General features: G+C 44.5%; 1 protein-coding gene across 1 annotated transcript in view; it reads right to left on the bottom strand.

Annotated features, from left to right (window-relative positions):
- The window catches only part of LOC310875323 (uncharacterized protein), a gene marked incomplete at its 5' end in the record, with an annotated part of 119,778 nt that extends 102,961 nt beyond the window's left edge, over positions 1-16,817 (bottom strand). Inside the window, one exon of the mRNA XM_083788521.1 lies at positions 16,683-16,817. Within this exon, the coding sequence (XP_083644647.1) occupies positions 16,683-16,817 (135 nt within the window). The remainder of the gene's footprint in view (positions 1-16,682) is intronic.
- Positions 16,818-22,655: the final 5,838 nt, after the last annotated feature.

Below are 22,655 nucleotides of genomic sequence, written 5' to 3'. Positions count from 1 at the left end.
ATTCCCATGAGACTGTTCGAAAAACAAAACCACATAAGTGCCGTCCCAAAACAAACTAGATAAAGTGCCCCTCGGGGCACAGGTCTCCACCAGGTCAGGTCAGATTGTGGCCTCCTGGTGGCGCTATAATAGGCCAATGTGAAAAGGGTGCCATTTCTTCTTACGCCTTTGATGCGGCAATTGGATGATTTGAGGCATTTTGTTCCAAAAATGTGTGTTGCAAAAGTCCACCTTTTGGTGGCGCTATAACTGGCCGATGTGGAAAGGGTGGGATTTATTCCTCAGCCTAGTAGGAAAGTGCGTGAAAGAATGTCACATAAATTAGGATGGAATGTGACATTTTGGACAGATCCGTCTTGAGCACATAACTATACTGTGAGACAATTTGCGGGTTTTTTGGACAGAATCTGAAGGAGTAATATCAAGAAATTTGTTTTACCAAACCCGGCCTCCTGGTGGCGCTATAAAAGGCAGATGTGAAAAATGCAGGTCAAAGGTTTTTCCTTGGCCTCCAGGGAGTGTACATACAATGTTGCACGCAGATCGGTGCAGGTTCATCGTTGGCATCCAGGGAGTGTGTGTGCAAAGTTTGGCATCGACCGGGTTAACAGTGCATGCCAGAGATTAGCTGTTAACAGACGGATACACGTTCGGAGTGCAAAACATACTTTCTCCCCATGCCTTCGGCCTGGTGGAGACAATGAAGTATGGTCTAGTCACTCTAGTGAGTGAGAGTCATATGGCTGGTCGTCAGGCTGATCTCTCCACTCCTTCGGAGGGCAGTACTATATGTCTATAGGTGTGACTGACAGAAGCATATGGCCAGTATGACCTACTGTATTAGGTGAACATGCAGTATGAATTACTACACAAGTAGTAAAAACGCTTCTGCACACAAACATTTGTGAACTACACACGCATGCACATTCACACACGCACACACCTGTGCTTTCTTTAAGATGTTTAAGGTGCACTAACATCCAATACTTACAGTATATGACCCTTATTTTAACATGACCCTTGCCTTAATAAATCAGCATAGCAGATCTATAAGCTCACAAAATGTTGCATTGCGACATGTTGCAAGTTTGTTGCTTGTAGATTAGCTAATTTCAACGGTGAGATTGAAAAAAAGGAAAGAGAGCAAGGATAGAGCCCTGGGGGACACCAGTCCATAAAGTATACTATAGGCTTGGAGTGCTGAAAGGAGTCAGCTTAATATGCCCAGGAAAGTGACTGTCAGAGACGATCACTCACAGGCCAAATTTATTTCCTATATCGTTGTTTTGAGAAAATCTTGACCTTCACGTCAATAGAAGCAGAAGAGCAAGCACACATTCATGCTCATGCATGCATACGTGCACACACGTCGCAAGACTCGCACACGCACGCGCACGTCACTTCAGCTTAACGTTGTCCCAGCTGGTTAGCCGCGGGCTAACAGGCCTGTTAGTGTCATTAACATCTACCTGGACTCAATTCATTTATCTCCCCTCTAATGCCTCCGTCATCTGTCATCACACTCATCCAGTTATAGCCCTGCCATACTGCCATGGTGTGACATACAATGATCCGGTTCGTGGAGTTCCAGAGGGTCCCTAGCTAAATGATAGTTAGGAACCAAATGGTTAATGGACCCTTATGGGTCTGTAACATTGATGATTTTACAATACAAATTGGGATCCCAGAGATATAAATGACATTAAATTGGGGTCCGTAGCCTAATGCATGTCAAACTGAAATGAAAATGGTTGAGATTCATTGCTAGAGCCATATAAACATCTTCTCTTATGGGGGTCCCTGGCATATATTTTCTAATGGGGGCCTGCACGCTAAAAAGTGTCAATTTGGGGTCCTTGACATGAAAAAGTTTGCAAACCACTGCTCTGTACTATACTTTGATTTATCAACAGTTTGATTTATCTAACTCTTGATTTATCGAACAGTTGACCTTGAGTTCCAAGTGGGCAATCTTTAACTTGTCTTGGTGTGACTTTAACCCTTTATATAATGACTATCCACCCGCCCCACATAGACCCATGTACTGTACCACCGTCACACCCCTGGCACCCTCGCACAACATCCATCATCAAATGACACTTGTTCTCCAGCTCTTCAAAAAATCATTTCAGCCCCACCCCCTCCTAGCTCTGCTTCTCTTCCTCTCTCGGCTGCTAATCTGCTGGGCGGGGCAGTGGCGTACAACAAAACGCCCCCTAATCTGCCCCTGGACCATATGGCTCACTGGCTAGCAAGCAGCAGGACTGACTGACTGAGAGAGGGAGTTCAGAGCAAACTATAGGGCTGGGAAATGTGGACGAAATGTGTGTGCGTGCATGCGTGTGTGTGCGTGCGCGCATACTGGGGCTGTGTTCTGTGTTTGCCTCTGAGGTCAGTGCACAAGGTGAAAGCTATCACTCCTAGCATCACTCCAAGTCCACAGACTTACACAGCTGTATGGGTGCGTGTGTGTGTGTGTGTGTGTGTGTGTGTGTGTGTGTGTGTGTGTGTGTGTCTGTGGGGGGAGGGGGGAGGGGGGCTCTGACAGCTGGTAAGAGAGGAGAACAGAGCTGTTTGGGATGTTTGAGACTGCACAGACAGTTTTTGTTTTCTATTCCAAAGCTCATCGTCGGTATATTTTGTGGCAAAGCGGATGGAGGTGGGGGGCAGTTCAGCATTAAGTCGGTGTGGATTATAGGTTGCAACTGCAGCTTTAAGGTATAGCCTACAATCTTGTAACTAGGCAATTATTGGGGGGGGGGGGTGGTGCGGGGCACATTGGCACAGAACCATTATTATTGTGAAGTCATGGGTTTAAATCTACACGGGGGAGCAGAACACTGAAAATGGAGATCGTGGCAGGAGGTATAGTAGCGCAGGAAGAGAGGGAAGGAGCCGGGGACAGATGGGAGGAGTGTGGATACGTAAACACATTTAGCATCCTGCGTGGAGGCAGCGAGCAGAACATGTTGGAGAGGAATCTAAAAGCAGGCGACACTGGATAATATTGTGCACGCACACACGCGCACACGCACATGCGTGCGCACACACACATGCGCGCGCACACACACATGCGCGCGCGCACACACACACACACACACACACACACACACACACACACACACACACACACACACACACACACACACACACACACACACAGAGAGAGAGAGAGCTGGCAAAGAGACTGTTTAACAAACACAAGCACATGTACTCTATGTCTATCTTCTAATCTAGATAGACAAGCCAGACAGATCAGCTATAGATAGATCAATGCATAAAGTCTGACACAGTGTGTATGCACTCTATATTTACACGCAACACTATACACTTGAAGTACAGTAATAGCGTTAACACTTCCAAATTGACTATAATGGCTGAGTTCCTTCTGGGCTCATTTGTACAGCGTTACTAATCCACCAATGGAAGCGGTAGCTATAACAGCACCTGAAAAACATGAATAATACAGAAGATGTGTTGCCATGGGAACACTGACTGCAAAGACAAGTTATCAGCAGACATCTTTCTATTGATTTGAACTCTGTCTGCACTGAGTCTTTGTTAGTTCCAACAGTAGGAGTGGAAGGAAGAGGACAGATAACAATCAATGATGCACATGGTATTTGTACAGTATAAAGACATGCATGTTCAGACACCATACTGTACATAAGAACATGTACTGTAAGCACCATGCAACAACTGTAGCCTGTAGGCCAGTGGTTCTCATGGACCCTAAAATGTATATAGGCCTATTCCTATATTGGTCCACAGACTCCCATCTGAAAATATGTTCAAAAGTATTCAAATGTTTCCGGGTTAAACTGATTGTGATGCTACATTAACTTGTTTTTTTCTGGGGACCCCCTGGAACCCCTTCAAGGACCCCTGGGGGTCCCCAGACCCCACTTTGAGAAGATATGCTGTCGGCCTACAACCCTACGTATTAATTATGCTCTGACGTTTGCTGCACACTGCAAACTCCTGAGTGTAATTTAACTCTGAACTTTGCAGTGTACGCACTTCGCTCTATGGCAGTGATATTCCAGGTGTGTGTGTGGGTGTGTGTGTGTGTGGGGGGGGGCTTAAAAATGACTGAACAGGAGGTGTGCATATTAAAATGGACCTGAAGAAGATCCTTTGCAAACCAAGTCGTTCCTTTCCATGTGACTGGACTCTGGAGTGCGGGCTCTACGTTTCTCAATGTTAAAGTCCAGATGCTGTGACCTTGTGCTATGGTGCTGTTGCTATAACAGTTTGGACGTTTTACCGTATGAACTATCATCTATTTTCAACAAAGAGATTTGGAGTGTTGGGATACAAGGAGGGGCCAAAGGTTTAAGTAGAGCTGGTGAGAACTTTTGGGAAATCAGATTAAGGTTTAGATTGAATGCTCTTCAAAAATATTAGTTTAATGTCTTGCTGCGATAATACTGGCATGGGCAACGTGAGTCACACACACACACACACACACACACACACACACACACACACACACACACACACACACACACACACACACACACACACACACACACACACACACACACACACACACACACACACACACACACACACACACACACACACAATTCAATTCAAAGGGCTTTATTGGCATGAGAAAACAAACTTTTACATTGCCAAAGCAGAAAGAACAATACAACAATACAGCAATACAATCAAAACAAAATCACACAAACAAAATCACACACACACACACACACACACATACACCTGCGTGTACCAAAATAGTGCAAGGTCATGGTCACTTCCAGCAGGGTAAATTAAAGCAGCTCTGTTTAAATGAATTGGTGTGACTTTGCAAAACAAGACAACAATGTCGCACGCACGAGTACACAGGTACGTGCACGGACTACGCTTGCTCGCACACGCACACACACACACACACACACACACACACACACACACACACACACACACACACACACACACACACACACACACACAGAGAGAGAGCTGGCAAAGGCGCACACACACACACAATTCAGGTATAGCAACAGCAATATCACACCTCTTCCTGTAGTCTGAAATCAAATTATCACCCCTGAGTCCCTGCGTGTGTGTACTGTACTGTGTGCACTGTGAGCTTGAGGATCTGCTATTTTGTTGTACGATGGTGCATTAATTAGAGGAAGCCAGTGTTACAATTTATTGGTGCTACAATGTCTGAGGAAAGCAGAACAAAATACTTTTTCTCTCTTCAAGCGTTTTCCTTTGCCCTGTTTCGCTCTGGTTCTTTAGTTTGTTTTATGTATCTGATTGCAGTCTGTTTCCAGCGGCTTTGAGACTGCGGAAACGTTTTCCATGCGGCAGCATCTCAAACAGGCTTCAGATCCTATTCCACTATAAGTGACAGTACAATAAGCATCATCCAACTAGCCATATACTGAGATAATGTCCATGAAAATGAAAAAGTGCAACCTTGTTTTCTTACTAGCAAACAAACCAACATACAGTAAATGTATAGCAGTACATACAAAAGTGTACAGGTTAGCTGCAATTTTCAGTAGGTTAGCTGCAATTTTCAGTAGTTTTCAACCAAGGTTCATGTTTTAGGTTGTTATTAGAGAAAGTAAAAGGTGAGTGTATTTTTTTTCTTTCGTTTTAGGGATTTTAGCTGTTTTTGACAGGGGGGCATTCTAGCACGGGGCTAAATATGTATTTCTTTACAAAATGTTATAGCGATTTATTTTTTTATTCTTTACTATAGTCCTATACTAGACCCCAAGAAATTACATTTGGCCACAAAAGATCACGGGATCTACTGAATGTGTAGGGGGCTTCCCCCCAGTAGGCTACCTTCACATTCCACATTCCATTCCTTCTTCTACAATCCCGGGATTGGTACTGGAACTGAACTGGTGCGCTCATTTTATAAACCCTCTAATCTGGGATTTCAGTCAATCCCAGTTCAGTGCCACTGCAACAGCAGCAACAGCATCCATTCCAACCACCCATGCATCACATTCACATCCACAGGCAAAGCCCTACAAATGAGAATATAAAGATAAATATATAAATAAATAATCTGTAAAATAAAGTACTTAAAGCCTTTATACACTGTGTCGCTTGCCAAAAAGACAAGCTAACAAAATGTCGCCCTATGTTATCCCTATTTTATACTTTGCCGTATGAGGGTATGTAGCACACAGAAATTGTGCAGAAGTCAAAAATAGCCGTTGAGAGCTTGTAGATCAGCTATTTATACTTTTTGAAAATGTGTCCGTATCGTGCACGCGGCCGTGTGCACGAAACGAGCACGCGCGCAACAATTTCACGGGACAGTGCCCACGGAAATACGCTGGCGTTGTCGCCCCTCGACTTCTCATAGGCGTATCACTGTATTTACTATTTAGGTGGTTTCACTTTTTTAGTTTCCCAAATCATTCTGCAGGTAAACACCACCACACTACTCCAGGGGCTGATAACTGCTGGCATAGAAAGAAATGGGGGATTTTTATATTTGTATTGTTTTTGCTATGCAAACACAGGGCAAAGTTACATACTATGCCTTTGAGCTCAAACTGGAAAAGGCAAATGTCAGATTATACTGAATCTTCCACAAAGGTTCAACAAACAGCAATCTCTGCTTTCAACATCACACATCGGGTTCAAAGTTAACAGCTTTTCAATTTTCCAGTTTATAAATGCCAAGGATTCTGGTGGAGGCCAAACGCGTCTGCAGATGAATTCTCTCCAGTGATAACATTAAGGTCACACGAAACGATGGCTCCAAGTCCAGATGTCACTACTATAGTATTAAAGTACAGTACAGTACACGAGAGTGCACCGGAGGACGTACTGTAGTGTGCAAATATTCTCTCCAACAATAATCCACAGGGTCACAGAGGGGGAAAAGGAGGCAGAGAAAAAAGAGATATAGACAGGCAGAATGAGTGAGAGATTATCGTTTCATTCATTACACAAACATTTCATGCTAAATTGCATCATCCGAGCCGGCTGGCTGTGATCAGAGATTACTGTACAATATGCAACAATGGATATGGAGAGTTTAGTGAGCAAAAGGATGAGATGGAGATGCATAATGTAATGTCCTGGCAGAGGGAGGAGATACAATAGAGCAGTGGTTTTCATATCAAAAGGCCCACTATCTATTCAGCATTTGATCCACGGACCACCAATTTGATGAGATTTAGACTCTCAGACCCAAAACTAAAGATTATGTTGTTATCGTTGACACACAATACCATGCTATTGGCAAACGTTCCAGAAGAGAGTTGCAGTGTAGATGGAAAAACATAACTCGTCGGGTACAGTGCAACTCAAGTCCATTTTACTAAGTACTGTGTCTAAGTGGTGAAACTGAAGTGATATTGATCCATTCCAAATATCAAAGTATTCTGCGGCACCCCTGAACCCACTTTGAGAAACCCTGCTCTAAAGGAAGGAAGGGACAGAGCAAGCTGTGCTTCCAGGCCCAGGTACAGTACTTTAATGTGTGCAACAGGCTGCAGCAGATGTTCTACTTAAGCAATAAGCCACGAGAGGTACCCGATAACCTGAGAAGGTTATCGGGTATTTTACAATGGCTGGGAGGTGTAGGCAGACCCGACGCGCAGTGGAGGGTCTTGAACTACCTCCCAGACATTGTAAAATACCCGATAACCTGAGACCTCTCGTGGCTTATTGCTTTTCTAAAACGGTTACAAACAAATAGCAATATTAACCTAATAAAACTATTAAATTCACAAAAGTAGCTACGCTTTGCGCCACCAGAGCGAGCCACATCACTTCCTTGTTTTGCTCCGCAAGTAGACTATGTGACGCCTTGTGACGGGAGAATAGCGCTTGATGTCTTTACGGGGCTGCCTGGAGGCTGGAGCCACACATTCACAGTCATATGTGCCGGGCGGTGTTTAGACGCCCGCACGGCATGGGTTCGTAAGGCAATCAAGCGCTCCCCTTCCCCAGTACAGCTACAGAGGTCCGGAATCAGCACAATAACAGGCAAACATTGGCGATAGCAGGCGAACAGACGATTGTCGAAAAGTGTGCGGAGCAACGTCGCCTGAGAAGATACAAATAATTCATCTTTTCGGGCGATAACGGGCGATGTGTCGGCCGATGCTCGCCCGCTGTTAAAAAGCACTGTAATAGCGGTCCATTTGGTTAGCGACTCTCCATCCTTTAGCTGGGGACCACAGTTCTGCATTACAAGGACGCAGAAGCCGGTGTATTGCAGTGGTCTGCTGGGGACGGGGGGGCTTAAGAACAACTAACACGAGGAGAAAAGCTGGCGAGAAAGGCTCTATAGCTCTGTAGTGGTAGAGTTGTAGAAGAGAAAGGTTGAGGATAGGAAGAAGCTCAACGCAATCCTGATAAAGCCCTCTCTCATCATCATCATCCCCCTCTATGATGAGGAGCGCCCGCCTCACGCACACACCACAAAGTCACTTTGGTACAGTCCTTTGTGCCAGTAACCATCAGGCATGCCATCTCCATTATGTTCTATAACTAGGATCACTGACTCCTACAGTATGTGGTGTCGTACTTACATGCACGTGGACTACTATGCTGTACAATACAGAACCATGACAGCTGCCTGTTGAGGATAACTAAGCTGTGAGATGTTATTTGCAGTATATTCGTTCAAATATTCATTGTCATTGATAATAGACAACGTACATAAAACTTTATATTCACTGTTGATAGCATTTACATGATATATCATCCAGGTCCCCACTGTTTACGGTCAGCTGTACATTGCTGTCCTTTTCACTGTTGATATACAAACAGCACCCTGGGATAGAGCCGGAAGTGTTTATTATTATGTGACAGTGGAATTCATGTTGGTTGACTTGAGTTAGTATGATTTATGGAAAACAATCAAGCATGGTGAATTGCTGGGCTTTGGGACAAACGGTATGTGTTGGCCGTGGACACTAAACGTGTCAGGATAAACAGAATTTAGTTACCAGTGTGTACTGTGTATGTTCATGTTCGTATGGGCCATGCGTCATTCACTGGCAAGCCTACCAATATATATAACTGCATCATGAGTCATTCCAAATGAATAACCTTTATAAAAGAAGTGGGTTTGCACTCGGGAAAGGTCGGTTTATTTTATGTATTAGTCCATCATAATGAATTTCATTTTTATAGCGCTTTTCCAAGTGCTCAAAGCACTTTACATTGGTTCATTCATTCATACATCGGGAGGTGAAGCGGCAAACAGTCAACGCCATAGCATCCTCACTTCCCACATTCACACAACAATGGTGGCAAGCTAGCACCGACCGACTCATTGGAGGCAATGTAGGGTTCAGTGTCTTGTCCACTTCCACATGTAGACAGGAGGAGCCGGGATTCGAACCGCCGACCCACAGATCATCGGACGACCTGCTCTACCTCCTGAGCCACAGCCACAGCCGCTCATATCATGTTTTACACTAACGCTTTATAGTGGCCATGACTTGAAATGGACTGCTTGTCAAACACAAACCACAACAACAACCCACTATAAGGACGAACAATCATCAGTCATAGAGAGCAGATAATAAGTCATAAAGTACCTTATAGAGATGAACTGCGGAGAAAGAGACACCGACAAGAGATAGAGAGGCCGACATTGAAAGACAGAAACTGAGAAACACACAGGCAAGGAGCAGAAGGGGAACTTAAATAATGATTGACTAAATTTCAATTGGAGTGCACAGCAAAATCCTGAGTATTAATTTAACCGTGAGCGTGTAAAATTGGACTGGGTCCATTTGTTACACTAAAATGAACAGTGATGATTTCATTGTGTTGTATTATCTATAGCACTGCAGCCCCCGCGGGCCAGTCAAACCAGGTAATTTGATGCAAGAAAGAAAAGGAGAAAGACGAGCTTGTTCAATGAGTCTGCAACTCTGCATTGTGGTCAAGATAACTGCCTCTGCATTTTCTATCCTGCGGATAATAAGTAGATGTGGTTCAGTGATGCGGAGAGACTTTAAGGCCAGACAATTTGCATTTACTGAATACTTATTTTCTTTTCAAAATCCTTTTATTCAGGTTTTTACTGAATACTTGAAGAAAGCTTTGGATAAGTTGGGACAAACAACACATAATACATTATATATTAATTATTTTTTGGCTCTGGTGTTACAATTCAGCTCTCAGCTTACTGAGAAGTGATGTGAGTTGGCAAGACAATCCTGTAAGGGATATAGGTTAGGGACAAGACATAAAAAAAGAAACAAACAAAAAATCCATAATTTTTAATAAAGCTGTAATAGTAGGCTACAGTATTCACCATTGGTGACAGCAGACTGCTGGGTGTGCACTGGCGCTTTGGCATGGGGGGTAAGATCTTAATTTTCGGGCCTGTTGAGAACTTTTTTGTATTTATTTTTATTTTTTGAAATGTCCCTGAAGGATAGTCCCTTGAGTTGCAGCAACTCGTTTTCAAGGGAGTCCTTCTGTAGTTTTTGCTGGCTGCTGGGCGTGGCTGCACTAATAACTTTGGTACCTAGAGTTTAAATGGACAGGTATCAGTCAAAAGGGAGACATCGAAGAGGAAGGATGGATGGATGGATGGATGGGGAAGGATCAACATATGGAATGTCAGAACAGGTCAGCTCCATATATGGAGATCTAAGGGTTTGAGGTTTGAGGTCAGATGTAGAGTTGCTGGCCAATATTGACATCAGGGATCTCCATTATAATATATGGAGATCCCTGAGCATGTGACATCACGTGACATCATCAGGACGGAGTTCCCTGATGTCATCAATGTTAAGCCCATAATATGGGCTTAACATTGATGACATCAGGGAACTCCATCCCTGATGAAGTCACGTGATGTCACGTGCTCTCTCCACCCGACCCTGATGATGTCACATTCTCTCTCGTCTGGGGTGTGGCAAACACACAAATGCACGATTCCATAATTAACTGCGACCTTCGGTCGCTGGCAGCTTCAAGTCATCAAGTAAGAACATGCCCAAGGCCAGGATTAACTTTCTGTCCTACACGCACACACACACACGCACACGCACACGCACACACGCACACGCGCACGCGCACACACACACACACACACGCACACACACACAGACATTTCCTTGTCTCTTCCAAAACCTGGGGAACGCCGTCTGCTCCCTCTGCCCTGGACAGGTGCTTCTCCCTGGGCTGAACACTACAGAGATCCCTGCCTCATATGGTCCTACAGTACATCGTGTGCGTGTGTGTGTGTGTGTGTGTGTGTGTGTGTGTGTGTGTGTGTGCGCGCGCGCAGGGGGATACTGCACTGCAGGCATGGAGAGAGGATGATAGAAAGTGTGAAGTCATGGGGGTACGCAGTGTTAAGCCTGACTTGTGCTTAGTCGTGCGACAGTATCACACTCCAAAAATAGCCGATTGACTAGATACAGCGTTTGTGGGTTGGGACCCATTTGTGGCTCACGTACACCCGCTTTTATTGTTATTTTTTGTGGGTCTCGACTCGCCAGTAAATATCTCCTTTATTCCGGTTCCTATATTTAAAAGAAATGTGGTGGAAAAGAAAAGTCACAATTGTTCAACTCTTTACATTTTTCAAAAGGATATAGCCTACTTCATATAATTTCTAAAAAAGATTTTTTTTAAAGGACCACTTCACTTTTTAACCTATCTTCATATAATAGGTCCTCACTAATAATCATGAAAAAATTGCGCAATGTTTTTAAGTGGTCCTTTAAGAAGTAGAGAAAATGCACAGTCGTACGATGAGGTATAAATAAAACGATAGACAGTTTAACAGATAAACGATGAATGCTCATTTCACACACGGATGCTGTCCACATCTATACTGCTGAGACAGAGGAGAGACAGAGGAGAGGAGAGAGGAGGGTAGAGTGCAAGGCAGGGAATATGTATGTGAGAGAACAGAGGCAGGTGAGTATACTGGCATGGTTTATATATTCAGTAATCAGTATGCAGAGAAGACGACTGCCGTGGTCAGACACCTGAAGTTTCCTCAAACGTCTATATACTCCGTTGACAGGAGTAGCCCTCCTTATTCCTCTCACTTTCTCTTCACTTTTTGTGAATGTTCGTCCCAGAATAGCTACGGCTTTGTGCTGTTAAAATAGCTTCAAACACAATGACGAGTGCTTTACAGGAGAACTGAACACTTCCAAATTCAACACTTATATCCCAGAGCCAAAGTACACACAGTACATTTTCCTTTGAGCGAGTAAACATTAAACTAAAGGTAGGGCAACAGATAATGGGAGAAATTAAATAGCAGCTGCAGTGCTCTGGAAGCCTCTCTGAAATGAATATAACACTAAATGTACTGGTGCAGTAGTGTAGTGTAGTAGGAGTGGATTCAGTGGAAGAAGCATGACTTCCACTACTGACGTCACAGTCACAGTATGGAAAATGTAGGGTGCGGGGCAGAACACCAATTCCAAAATGTATATATTATATGTATATAATGTTTTTACAGTGTCACAAAAAAGGCATTAAAAGTTCAAGCTCGAAAAGATCTGCTACTTTTGCTATTTTTGAATTACAATCCTGTGGCCTGTACAGGATTTTACAGTGCATGGTCTTAACGATTGTTGGAGAGGGCCATTTAAACACTTCAATGTCTAGAGTTAATGTCTTTAAATCCTAGATAGTTGTGGTATACGTGCAGTACAGTACAGTAGCTGATCTGTGTAAACAGGCCAAAACCTGCACAGATGGAGCCAGGATGCAGTTCACTCGACCTCCCTCACACCCCACGGCGCTTCAAATTAGTCCCTTCTCCGGAGACGTATGTTTACTTGGTCAGAGAGAGGCAGAGAGGGAGTCGAGGACAGAAGTGCAGAATGTCTGACACAGCCGTACTGTACTGTATGTACTGTACTGTACAGTATGTGTACTGACCACAGAACCTACAGTTGTCATGATGTGTTTTATCTGATCTCAGTATACAGTATAATGCAGTCCGTTATAATGCAACATCATAAATAGAGAACAGTATGATGTGTACTGTGCGGACATTACAGCACCGTTTTTACTTTCACTATTTTCTCCAGCTGTATGTAAAATAATTGCGAGCACTGTGCATAATATCCTGCCTCTTTTTTTATCTAAATCTAATACCAAGAGAATAGGTGTACTGATCACAGAAGCATAATAGTTCCACCATAATATTTTATGGTACTCTCTAGTTGACAGACCTGTCTGTGTCCATGAAGACAGAGTGGCTGTTGAGCTTACTGCTCAGCAGAGTATTTTTCAGCATGGGTAACAAAAGCTGTGTGGACCTGCAGTGCAACTGTAATCACATAACATGTCTGTGTCAATAATACACTGCAGCCCCCTACAGAGAGTGATGCTAAAGCCACACATTCTACTAGACAATATTAATCCATCACATACTTTCCACAGCAAAGAGGACCAGTGCAAATCCTCCAGGATGGTAGCCTCGCAATAGCCCTGCCCTCATCTGCCTTTGCAATGCATATTGCCCCAGGCAGATTAAAGGCTCATACATAGTCTGGATTTTCGGTGGTTAGGTGACCACCGAACTACAACATGACGTCACGAGCCGCGGTGAAGAGCAAACCACCGCCACCGCTCCAGCCCTTCTCTCTGTTTTTACTCACCACCGCTCAACGTTATTTCAGCTCCGGTGGTCACCTCACCACCGAAAACCCAGACTATGAATAGGCCTTAAGTCTGGCCCCCTCAATTGTGGGAGGACTTCACGGCCGAAATGGTGACGGGACATTGCGGGGGAAAAAGAATCCAACACTGAGAGAGACACGAGACTAATATCCACTCAGTGATATTTCGTATCACTATGCGAGGCTTACCAGGATGGTAGGATGTCAGAATGGAATGTGTGGGAGAATGTGTGTGCGACTGTGCGTGTGTGTGTGTCTGTGTGTGTGTGTGTGTGTGTGTGCGTGCGCGTGGGTGATGGGTGGGGGTTTGTGGTGGCATTTAGAGAGAATCCAGGGAGTGTGGCAGAGGAGATTCTTTCAAGCTATAATTTCCAGGAATTAAAACGTCTCTGGAGAGTATGTGCTTTGTGGGCCTTTCTAGTTGACATATACAGTAGGAAGGACAGAGATTATATGAATCATCCGGTGATGGGGGGGGGGGGGAGAAGCACTTTTATTATTGTAATGGTAATGATGTATATTGAATTTCACAGATGCATTATTGTCCTGGTCATGACCATTGAACCACTTCATGATACTGACTTTGTAGTATCTATCGCCGGACCACCGATTACATGAGGTTAATTGTTTGACTTTGTCCATGTAGCAGTTGTTGATTGCCCCGGCGATAAAGCATGTGGACATGTTAGACTGCGTGTGCGTGTGTGTGTGTGTGTGTGTGTGTGTGTGTGTGTGTGTTCACTGTTCATGTTCATATGTGAGCGAGTATGTGATGTACAGTATAATGTCTGCCTCCGGTGCTTGGCAGAATCGATCAATCACTCCATAGCTCTCTGTGCATCATGTGTGTGTTTAGCACATGTGCCATGAGAGAGAGAGAGAGAGAGAGAGAGAGAGAGGGGGGGGGGGGGGGGGGGAGAGAGAGATGGCACGCTTGGTGGACCAATAATCCCATGTGATAATCTCTCTGCCGCCCAGTCAACAATAATACCAGTGTGTGTGTGGGGAAAGTTTAGTGTGCTTTTAACCATATAAACTCAAATATTTTTTGATGTGTGACAGATTTTAATCTGTCACATTCCTTTGGGGAATTCGTTTTTCACAGTACAGTACAAATTTGCAAATTTGATGATTATTTTCGTCGCTGCATTTACCCATCTTAACTATGAGGTGCAGTGGGAGCTAGCGCCCACGGAGGGGTTAAATGTCTCACGGATAGTTCTACAAAGAGGGGGGGCGAACCGGTGACCTTCTGACTACCTGACCGCCACCACCTCCCTGCTCCTTTGACAATGAAACGCCCATTGGCCATGACAAGCATTCAGTGCATCTTGCTGTGAGAAGATGTGTATAAGGACTTAAGTCAAATTAATCTAAAGCTCTTTGTCCACATAATTTGATGTCGGTGACGTACAGTGACAATAATAGACGTCTTATTCTTGGGGAGGAAATTGGCCAGCAAACACCGCTCAGAATTAGTCAAGTAAATAAATACATGAATACATTCTTCCATTTGGCTCCCATTAACTACAACTTTCAACCTTAGAACTTCAAACTGACAGTACATCTTATGTAACGTTCTCACTGTCAATTCCTTTAATATAGTCTGTGGGCAGTGTTAGCTCCTGCCTTGTTATTTATAAAAGATTTGCCTAAAACTGCAGTCAAAGTTTTGAGTGTGCCTGACTACGTGTACAAAAGAAATGACATGGTACAGTGACACACACACACACCCCACTGCACACATTAAAGCAAGACACACAATCCCAGCTTGACTGCTTTATCCTGTGGTGCAATATCATGGCTACCCCAGATCGCACGTCCATCTCCTGCCAAAGACACGACTTAGGCAAAAAAACATTTCTCCAAACCCTGCAACAGCAACAACACAGCATGCACTTGTCCATCACAACAACAAGGACAAGAATGCGAGGACAATGAGAAGCTGTCGTATAAAGTACAGACCCTGCCTGCCCTCAGCATCCATGGACCAGCACTGCTACTAAACGCAGTGCTGAGATGCACTGCGTTTTGCACTGCGTTTTGCTGCCTGGCTGGTACCGCAATACATGAGAGTACCTTTGCAGGTACTTGAACTAGGAACAAGGAGTGCCCGAGTGTGCTATGGAAGGCAACGATTTAGGGCAGTGGGGCACTTTACCAGTATTTTTTACATATCTTCATTTTCAATAGAATCCGTAATGTTGATTTAACTCTGAAACTGTAAGAAAATGGACCTTTAAGGGTGTTAATTTTACTATGTCACTTGGGGAGTGACACACTTACGGGGAAATGTGTTTGACACATGTCTGCCATTTACCGTATCATATCACTGTAGTGACATAGTGACCCCCATCATCCCCATGAGTTCACACCACAAGTTATTTTAGTTATTTTAGTTAAGTCAAGTCAAGTCAAATGTATTTATAATACCGCACGTCATACGACAAGCGTAGACTGAATGCGCTTCAAATAGGCAAAGGTCAACCGTAAAACCCTTTTCCCACCTCTACACCAAATTCCTTCGGCGAAATCAACACCCATTTAAAAGTTCACAATGCTGAGCTTGGGAAATAGAATAGAACAGGAACACTGGGGTGCATGTGGTTAAATGACTTGTGATGACAGCGAAAGAGAGACAGTTGCGGGTGATGCTGGTCATTTGTAGAGACAGAATTGGTGGTGGTGATGATGGCAACCCAGCGTAAGACAAACAATGACAATGCTGGTTATGGTGATTGATGATGAGTGGTTGTGGGTAATTATGCTTCATGTGATGTGATGGGGAGGTGGACAGTGGATGACATGCAGGACTCTTTGGCCTTGCGGTGATATAAACACGACGACTGAGGTTAAAGATGAAGCAGAGTGTCACAGAGATGGCATGACGTTTAAGGGTGAAATGAATGATGCATCATCCGATCCTTAAATCCTCCTCGTTCTCTAATGATGAATGACAACAAGAAGAAGTGCGCGTGAAGGAGAGAAGTGGAGAAAGCAGGTGGAGATGGTGGGACAGTGATGTCACAGCGAGTCTCGCAGGGATCTCCGGTATACCTTGCGCTTGCGTTCAGCCCTCTCCCGGGAGCGCCTCCTCCGCTCCTTGGCTTTCTCCAGAGCCTTCAGGTCCGGAGCCGGCTCCGCCTGCTCCTGCATCCTGGCCTTCTTAATGTGGGCCGCGGCGTGCGCCATGGCTCACTTCTCACCTTTTTCCACGAGGTTAAAAAAATAAATTAAAAAAACGCTATCACCTGGATCACTTTTTAGGTGATCTCCTCGGAAAGATCCCCCCTCGAGAGGGAGAGAACCACCAGTGGCCAGTCAGCCAGCTTACGAGATCAAGCTTCTCCAGGTGACTTTCTGTCCAAGGACAAATTGCGCCCACTGCTCTGCGCAAAACAAAAGGTACGGATACAGAAGAGGATGGCACGAGAGAGGACAAGGACAGAGACAGCGCTATGCTTGACTGTGCCTCTAACCCACCATCTCTCTCTCTCTCTCTCTCTCTCTCTCTCTCTCTCTCCACTGATACTAGGTGCGTCTGCGTGTGTGGTCACTGCCCACTCCGTGGAAAACCGAGGATGACATGAGGGTGTGTGTGTGTGTGAGAGAGAGAGAGAGATAGAGACAGAGAGAGGGGCGGGGGCGGAACATGGAGGAAACCGGAAGGGGGGCGGAGCAATGCTCAACGTCGGAGGTAATGCATAGAGCCAATAGCATGGAAAACACATTGAAATCAGTCAGAGAGTGGGAGGAGGGACACAGAGAGAGAGAGAGATAGAGAGATAGAGACAGAGAGTGGGAGGAGGGACAGAGAGAGAGAGAGAGAGAGAGAGATTGAGACAGAGATCCGTCCGCTCTCATGGAGTGTCAGGGGCAACAGCAGATGTGAAGCTTCCTCTTTGTGCTGTCAGTCATTCAGATGCATGATTTCCTCCACTAATCACACAGGAGGAGGGAGGGGAAATGGTAGGTGGGCGGAGCCACAGAGAACACTATACTCAGGAGGAAGGGTCCATCTTCACCAAAATGGGGGGGGGGGGGGGGCAGGGAGATGGAGCCGTGTTCGCTCAAACCAGTACCCCCTGTACATGTTGTGGACGTGGTACAGTCTGTCTGCCCTAATCACTGATTCACAGCTAACTACTCCTGCAGATTTGACAGCTCCAGTGCACCAATGTGACAATACTGTACTCTGTGGTCATGAAAATGCTATATATGTAAATGTGCACCTGACATTTGGAAAGTATTTTTTTCGATCTAATTATGTATAGTTGTCAATTATTCTTATATTGCTATGCAAGAACGTATTGGGGCCATGACTACAGGCTGTGGGGAAAAAATGCTAATAAACAGATTAAACATTTGGGAAAAGTGAAAAATCCGCCCGGTCAACAATAATACCAGTGTGTGTGGGGAAAGTTAGGGTTTAGTGTGCTTTTAACCATATAAGCTCAAATATTTTTTATGTCACAGAAGATTGTAATCTGCCGAAAATAGGGACGCCACTGTTAATGTGGTTAAGCAGTACTCACAGCCACTAGGACGACCGGGTTTGTCCTGCTCCCTAAACCCATGCATGGTTTCACACTGATCCAATGTACTCAAAGGTATTTTGGTCACAGTACAGTACAAATTTGCAAATTTGATTATTATTTTCATCGCTGCATTTCCCCATCTTAACTCTGAGGAGCAGTGGAGGAGGGGTTAAATGTCTCACGGAGAGTTCTACACAGACTGGCTGAGGCGGGGGGCAAACCGGTGACCTTCTGATTACCTGACTGCCAGCACCTGCCTGCTCCTTTGACAATGGGCTAATATAATGGGCTTAATTGCGACAGCATGTCGCATTTACTATGATCCCTTGATTTACTATCATCCCTGATGATGTCATAGTGATGTCACGAAATCTGGGAACACCATATGGGGGCTTTCCCCATGTATGGGGATTTTGAGTGACGGGGCTTTCCCCCATGTATGGGGTAGGCTACTATAAAGAGGAGAGTACAATTAGATAAATGGAAGCACCTGGCAATCAATTAAGCCTGGCAACCCTACCCTACCACAGTGAACCTGACAAGCAACCAACAACCAATGAAAGTACGGTATGGCCATCCTTCCATGCACGTCGCTACAGATCCCAGAGACCAAAAATGCTACTAAACTGCTTAAATTATGCCACATACAGTATATGCCACTGGACAATGTATATGTGCAAGACCAGATTGCTTGGTCAACACGCTGAAGAGAAAGATGGATCAGGACAGAATGACAGAGTTCTTCATAACAGCGCCCTGACATCCTTCCATGTACTGTAGTCTGTACATGTCCACTATATGATGTGCTTTTAATGGAAAAAAATACTATATAATTTGACGTGCTTTTAATGGAAAAAGTACCATATACAGGTATGTAATCTGTATATACTGTGATTTCAGTAGTGTGTGAATATGTGTGCATTTGTTTTAAATTTTCAGTGTCTGTCTGGCTGACCCATCACCTCACTTCCTTCCCACAGCTGCTGTTATGATTATGAGAAAGAGCTAAATAATTCAGAGAAACTAACAGAGACGTGGATATTCGGCGGCAGGACATGAAACACAAAGCAAAATATGAAAGTAAACCAAGCGGAGCCAATATCTTTAGTAAGTATATATGCAGATGCAGGCTGTGACTAAAAGTAGATGTAACCATATTTTGCATTGTCCTTCTTGCGTGGCAATCAGGGGGGCAGTCAGCCAGATATTTCGTGAAGCCTCATTTGAAATCGGTAGTTCATATGTTGAACCTGTTGTGGCGCTGGACCGGACCCAAAAAGCCCCATAGCTCCATAGAGGCCCATGTATTTTGGCCCAACTTCACCTAGACTGTATTACCTTAATAAACATGGTCATGAATACTTTCTTCTTCCAGTCACTAGTTTAAAGTCTCGTTTCTAATGTCATAATATTCTTTTTGGAAAATTATGGTCCCATTAATTAAAAAAATGACCATAAAGAAAAAAAAACATCGCGTATGTTCTGAGGGGCGTGGCTACCGTTACAGTCTATGATCGGGATTCCCCTCCCACTCGAGTCAAAATAAAAACCAACGGAGAAGAAGGGGGGAAGTCCCGCCTTGTTGTCTGGGCCAGCCAATGGGCCAGCTGGTCCAAAACGGAGCCAGCCAATGGCCAGCTGGTACCAAAAGATGGCGACTTACATCAGGAATTAGCATATTATTTCAGGCTTCATTTTACGTTCATGTTAGACCCGGTGAACGCTTTGTCCATATTTTTTACAGTCTATGGTGGCAATGTGAGGCGCTGTCCGTGGTGCTGAAATCCTGCTATAGCCAAGCCTGCACATTAAAGGATATATGATATGATAGGATATATAAAAGTTTTAAAACAAATGTATTTTCACAGCAATGCTTTGTGATGAACCACTGGAGTAATGCAATCGCATCTATAAGTGTTTGAGTCTACCTACAGTGGCACACGTTATGGACAGAAAAGCATCAATCACCAAACCTTTTTTAGACAGTTGCAAACACAGTATTCTTGTACTTTGTGATAATATTTAAACAGCTAGTAACCATTCTACCATTTTAATGTCCTCTCCGAGCAACAAAACAGAATAGACTCATTATTATTATCTCCTCCTGGGTGAGGCGTTTCCCTGCCTCTCCCGTCTCCATTTTCAGTACCATGCTGCCACCTTGTGGCGACCGCCATCATTGCACCACCAGACTCCTATCTCACCACAATATGTAATAGCATAACGCAAATAGCACCAGCGGCACCGCATCCAAGTCCTGTGGCATATAAAACCACTTGCAATACAATACTGAGTGCTTGCTGTGTGATGGCATTTAGATTGGAGCATATGCTGGAGTGCTGACTACGGGATAGATGGGGGGGGGGGTCCCCAGGGGGGTACTTAGTGTGAGGATTACAATGCAATACGGGAAAACTGGAGCTTTATGTTCACAGGATGGTAGACTTCATACGCAGAGGTGCAGGGAGTGATGAATGGGAAGAATGGTAATCAACTGTATGTGTGTGTGTGTGTGTGTGTGTGTGCGTGCGTGCGTGCGTGCGTGCGTGCGTGCGTGCGTGCGTGCGTGCGTGCGTGCGTGCGTGCGTGCGTCGCAAACAGGCATGCATCCACTTCTGTGTGTGAGTGAGTGTGCATTTTCCCAAAATTAAACAAAAATGTTGCTCTGTATTAAATCGACATTTCGGTCGTTAGACCTTCATCAGGAGGGACAAACTGCTACAACTGCTTATATACCCTGACAGAGATGGAGACAATCTTACAAAGTGGGGATCATTATAAATGTGGGTTTAGGGGATTCACACACTGATTCAAATGCACTGATCACAGCATGCCATGCACGCATTTACGTATACATGTATAATTATTATACAGGTGTGTATACTGCAGCTTGGGAAGGCGGCAGGTTAACCGATTTACTGCAGAGAGCGGCGCGTTTACAGTACAGGCCTATACAGTCAGACAGCATGTCCATTAATCTCATACTGTGTAAGGCCAGCGAGTGCTACTGTACTGCCCAGCAGTGATGATAAAAGGGCCATTTGTAAGGCCACAGCTGACCGCAATGAAGCACAGCCTATTGACACTGGTGATGTTGATACAGCATTACAGCAGCAATTAAAATGCGGTGCGTGCGCGCGTGTTGTGGTTTATCGGGGCAGGGGGCACTCTCTGGCCTAACCGCAGTACAAGGGAGGATTGCCAAGTTTACTAATCCTTTCCAAAGGCTGAGAGAGAGAGAGAGAGAGAGAGAGAGAGAGAGAGAGAGAGAGAGAGAGAGCGAGAGCGAGAGCGAGACAGAGACAGAGACAGACAAATCCTTGAGGGTCTCGGTGTGACTACTAGGGATAGAATTAGTGTACATATTTTTACATATTTACACCCACACCCCACACCCACACACACACGTGCGCACGTCACTATCTCCCAAGTGAAGATTGTAGTGCGACCTCTAACCCCGGCATACAATCTAAGCAGAGGTAATCAGGCGAGAGCGAGCGATGACCCGGAAAGACGATTAGCAGAAACATGTCAGTGTGTCAGCCAGTCAAACCCGTGAACCCACGTGACCACCACACACACAGGTGCTGTCAACAAGTCACAAGTGAACTGAACAGCAGGAGCACTACACAGTTAACCACTTAAACCCTCGCGTCTTAGTGAAAACAGAGTTGACTTACAACTACTTGGACAGCTTTATTTTCTCCCGTCTCGTCTCCAGCAAATCTCTTCGCCAAAGAGAGATGATTTTTTTTGGTTCTCACCAGAAATAGGGGTGCTGGGGTTCAATTCTGAGTAGGCATGTAACGATATATCGTTACATATCGATTTATAAAATAAAGAATATCGATTTATAAAATAAAGAATATATATATATATATATATATATATATATATATATATATATTATTTTTTTAGGGGGGGCTAGTGTGTGATATGAAATGTGAGCTGTAATCATATTCCATCACATTCACATGCTTTTGGAGAGAAATGAGACAGACTCCATGCAGTCACTTTCAGTAGTAGAGGCGTGCAGAGGGGACCTGTATGTGTCTGACTGTGCCCAGGTGATGGTCGTTAATATGCTCATTAATACATCAAGGAAGGCAATTATGTTTCTGCACTGTGTTTCTGAGTGTTCATTTAACCACAAGAGTGTAAAAAATGGACCTGGAATTACAAAGAAAAAAATAATCTGCATCTCATTTGAATAGTTTTTCTCCATGAAGTCACAACTCAGAATACTACTAGAGAAAACCAAGTTCCTCTAGACTATTTTTAGACAGTGAATCTGTGACAAGGCGGTCCTACTTTGTAGGCCACCACGACCCACCGGATTTCCTAAATGCTTCGTTTGGATCCTCAGACGAGGCAGTTTAAGCAGTTTGTGCTGAGGCGGCTGGCATATGCTTCAGTCTCTCTAAGGTTTATCTGCCAGTGTGCTGACTATTAGCAAAAACTTGAAAACTCAATTAGTCTGAAACGGTTTATG

This window comes from Protomyctophum parallelum, assembly GCF_964188405.1.
Source record: "Protomyctophum parallelum genome assembly, chromosome: 18".
Classification (NCBI taxonomy): Eukaryota; Metazoa; Chordata; class Actinopteri; order Myctophiformes; family Myctophidae; genus Protomyctophum; species Protomyctophum parallelum.
Note: the sequence above shows the minus strand (reverse complement) of the source record. Positions and strands in the feature narration are given on the sequence as shown.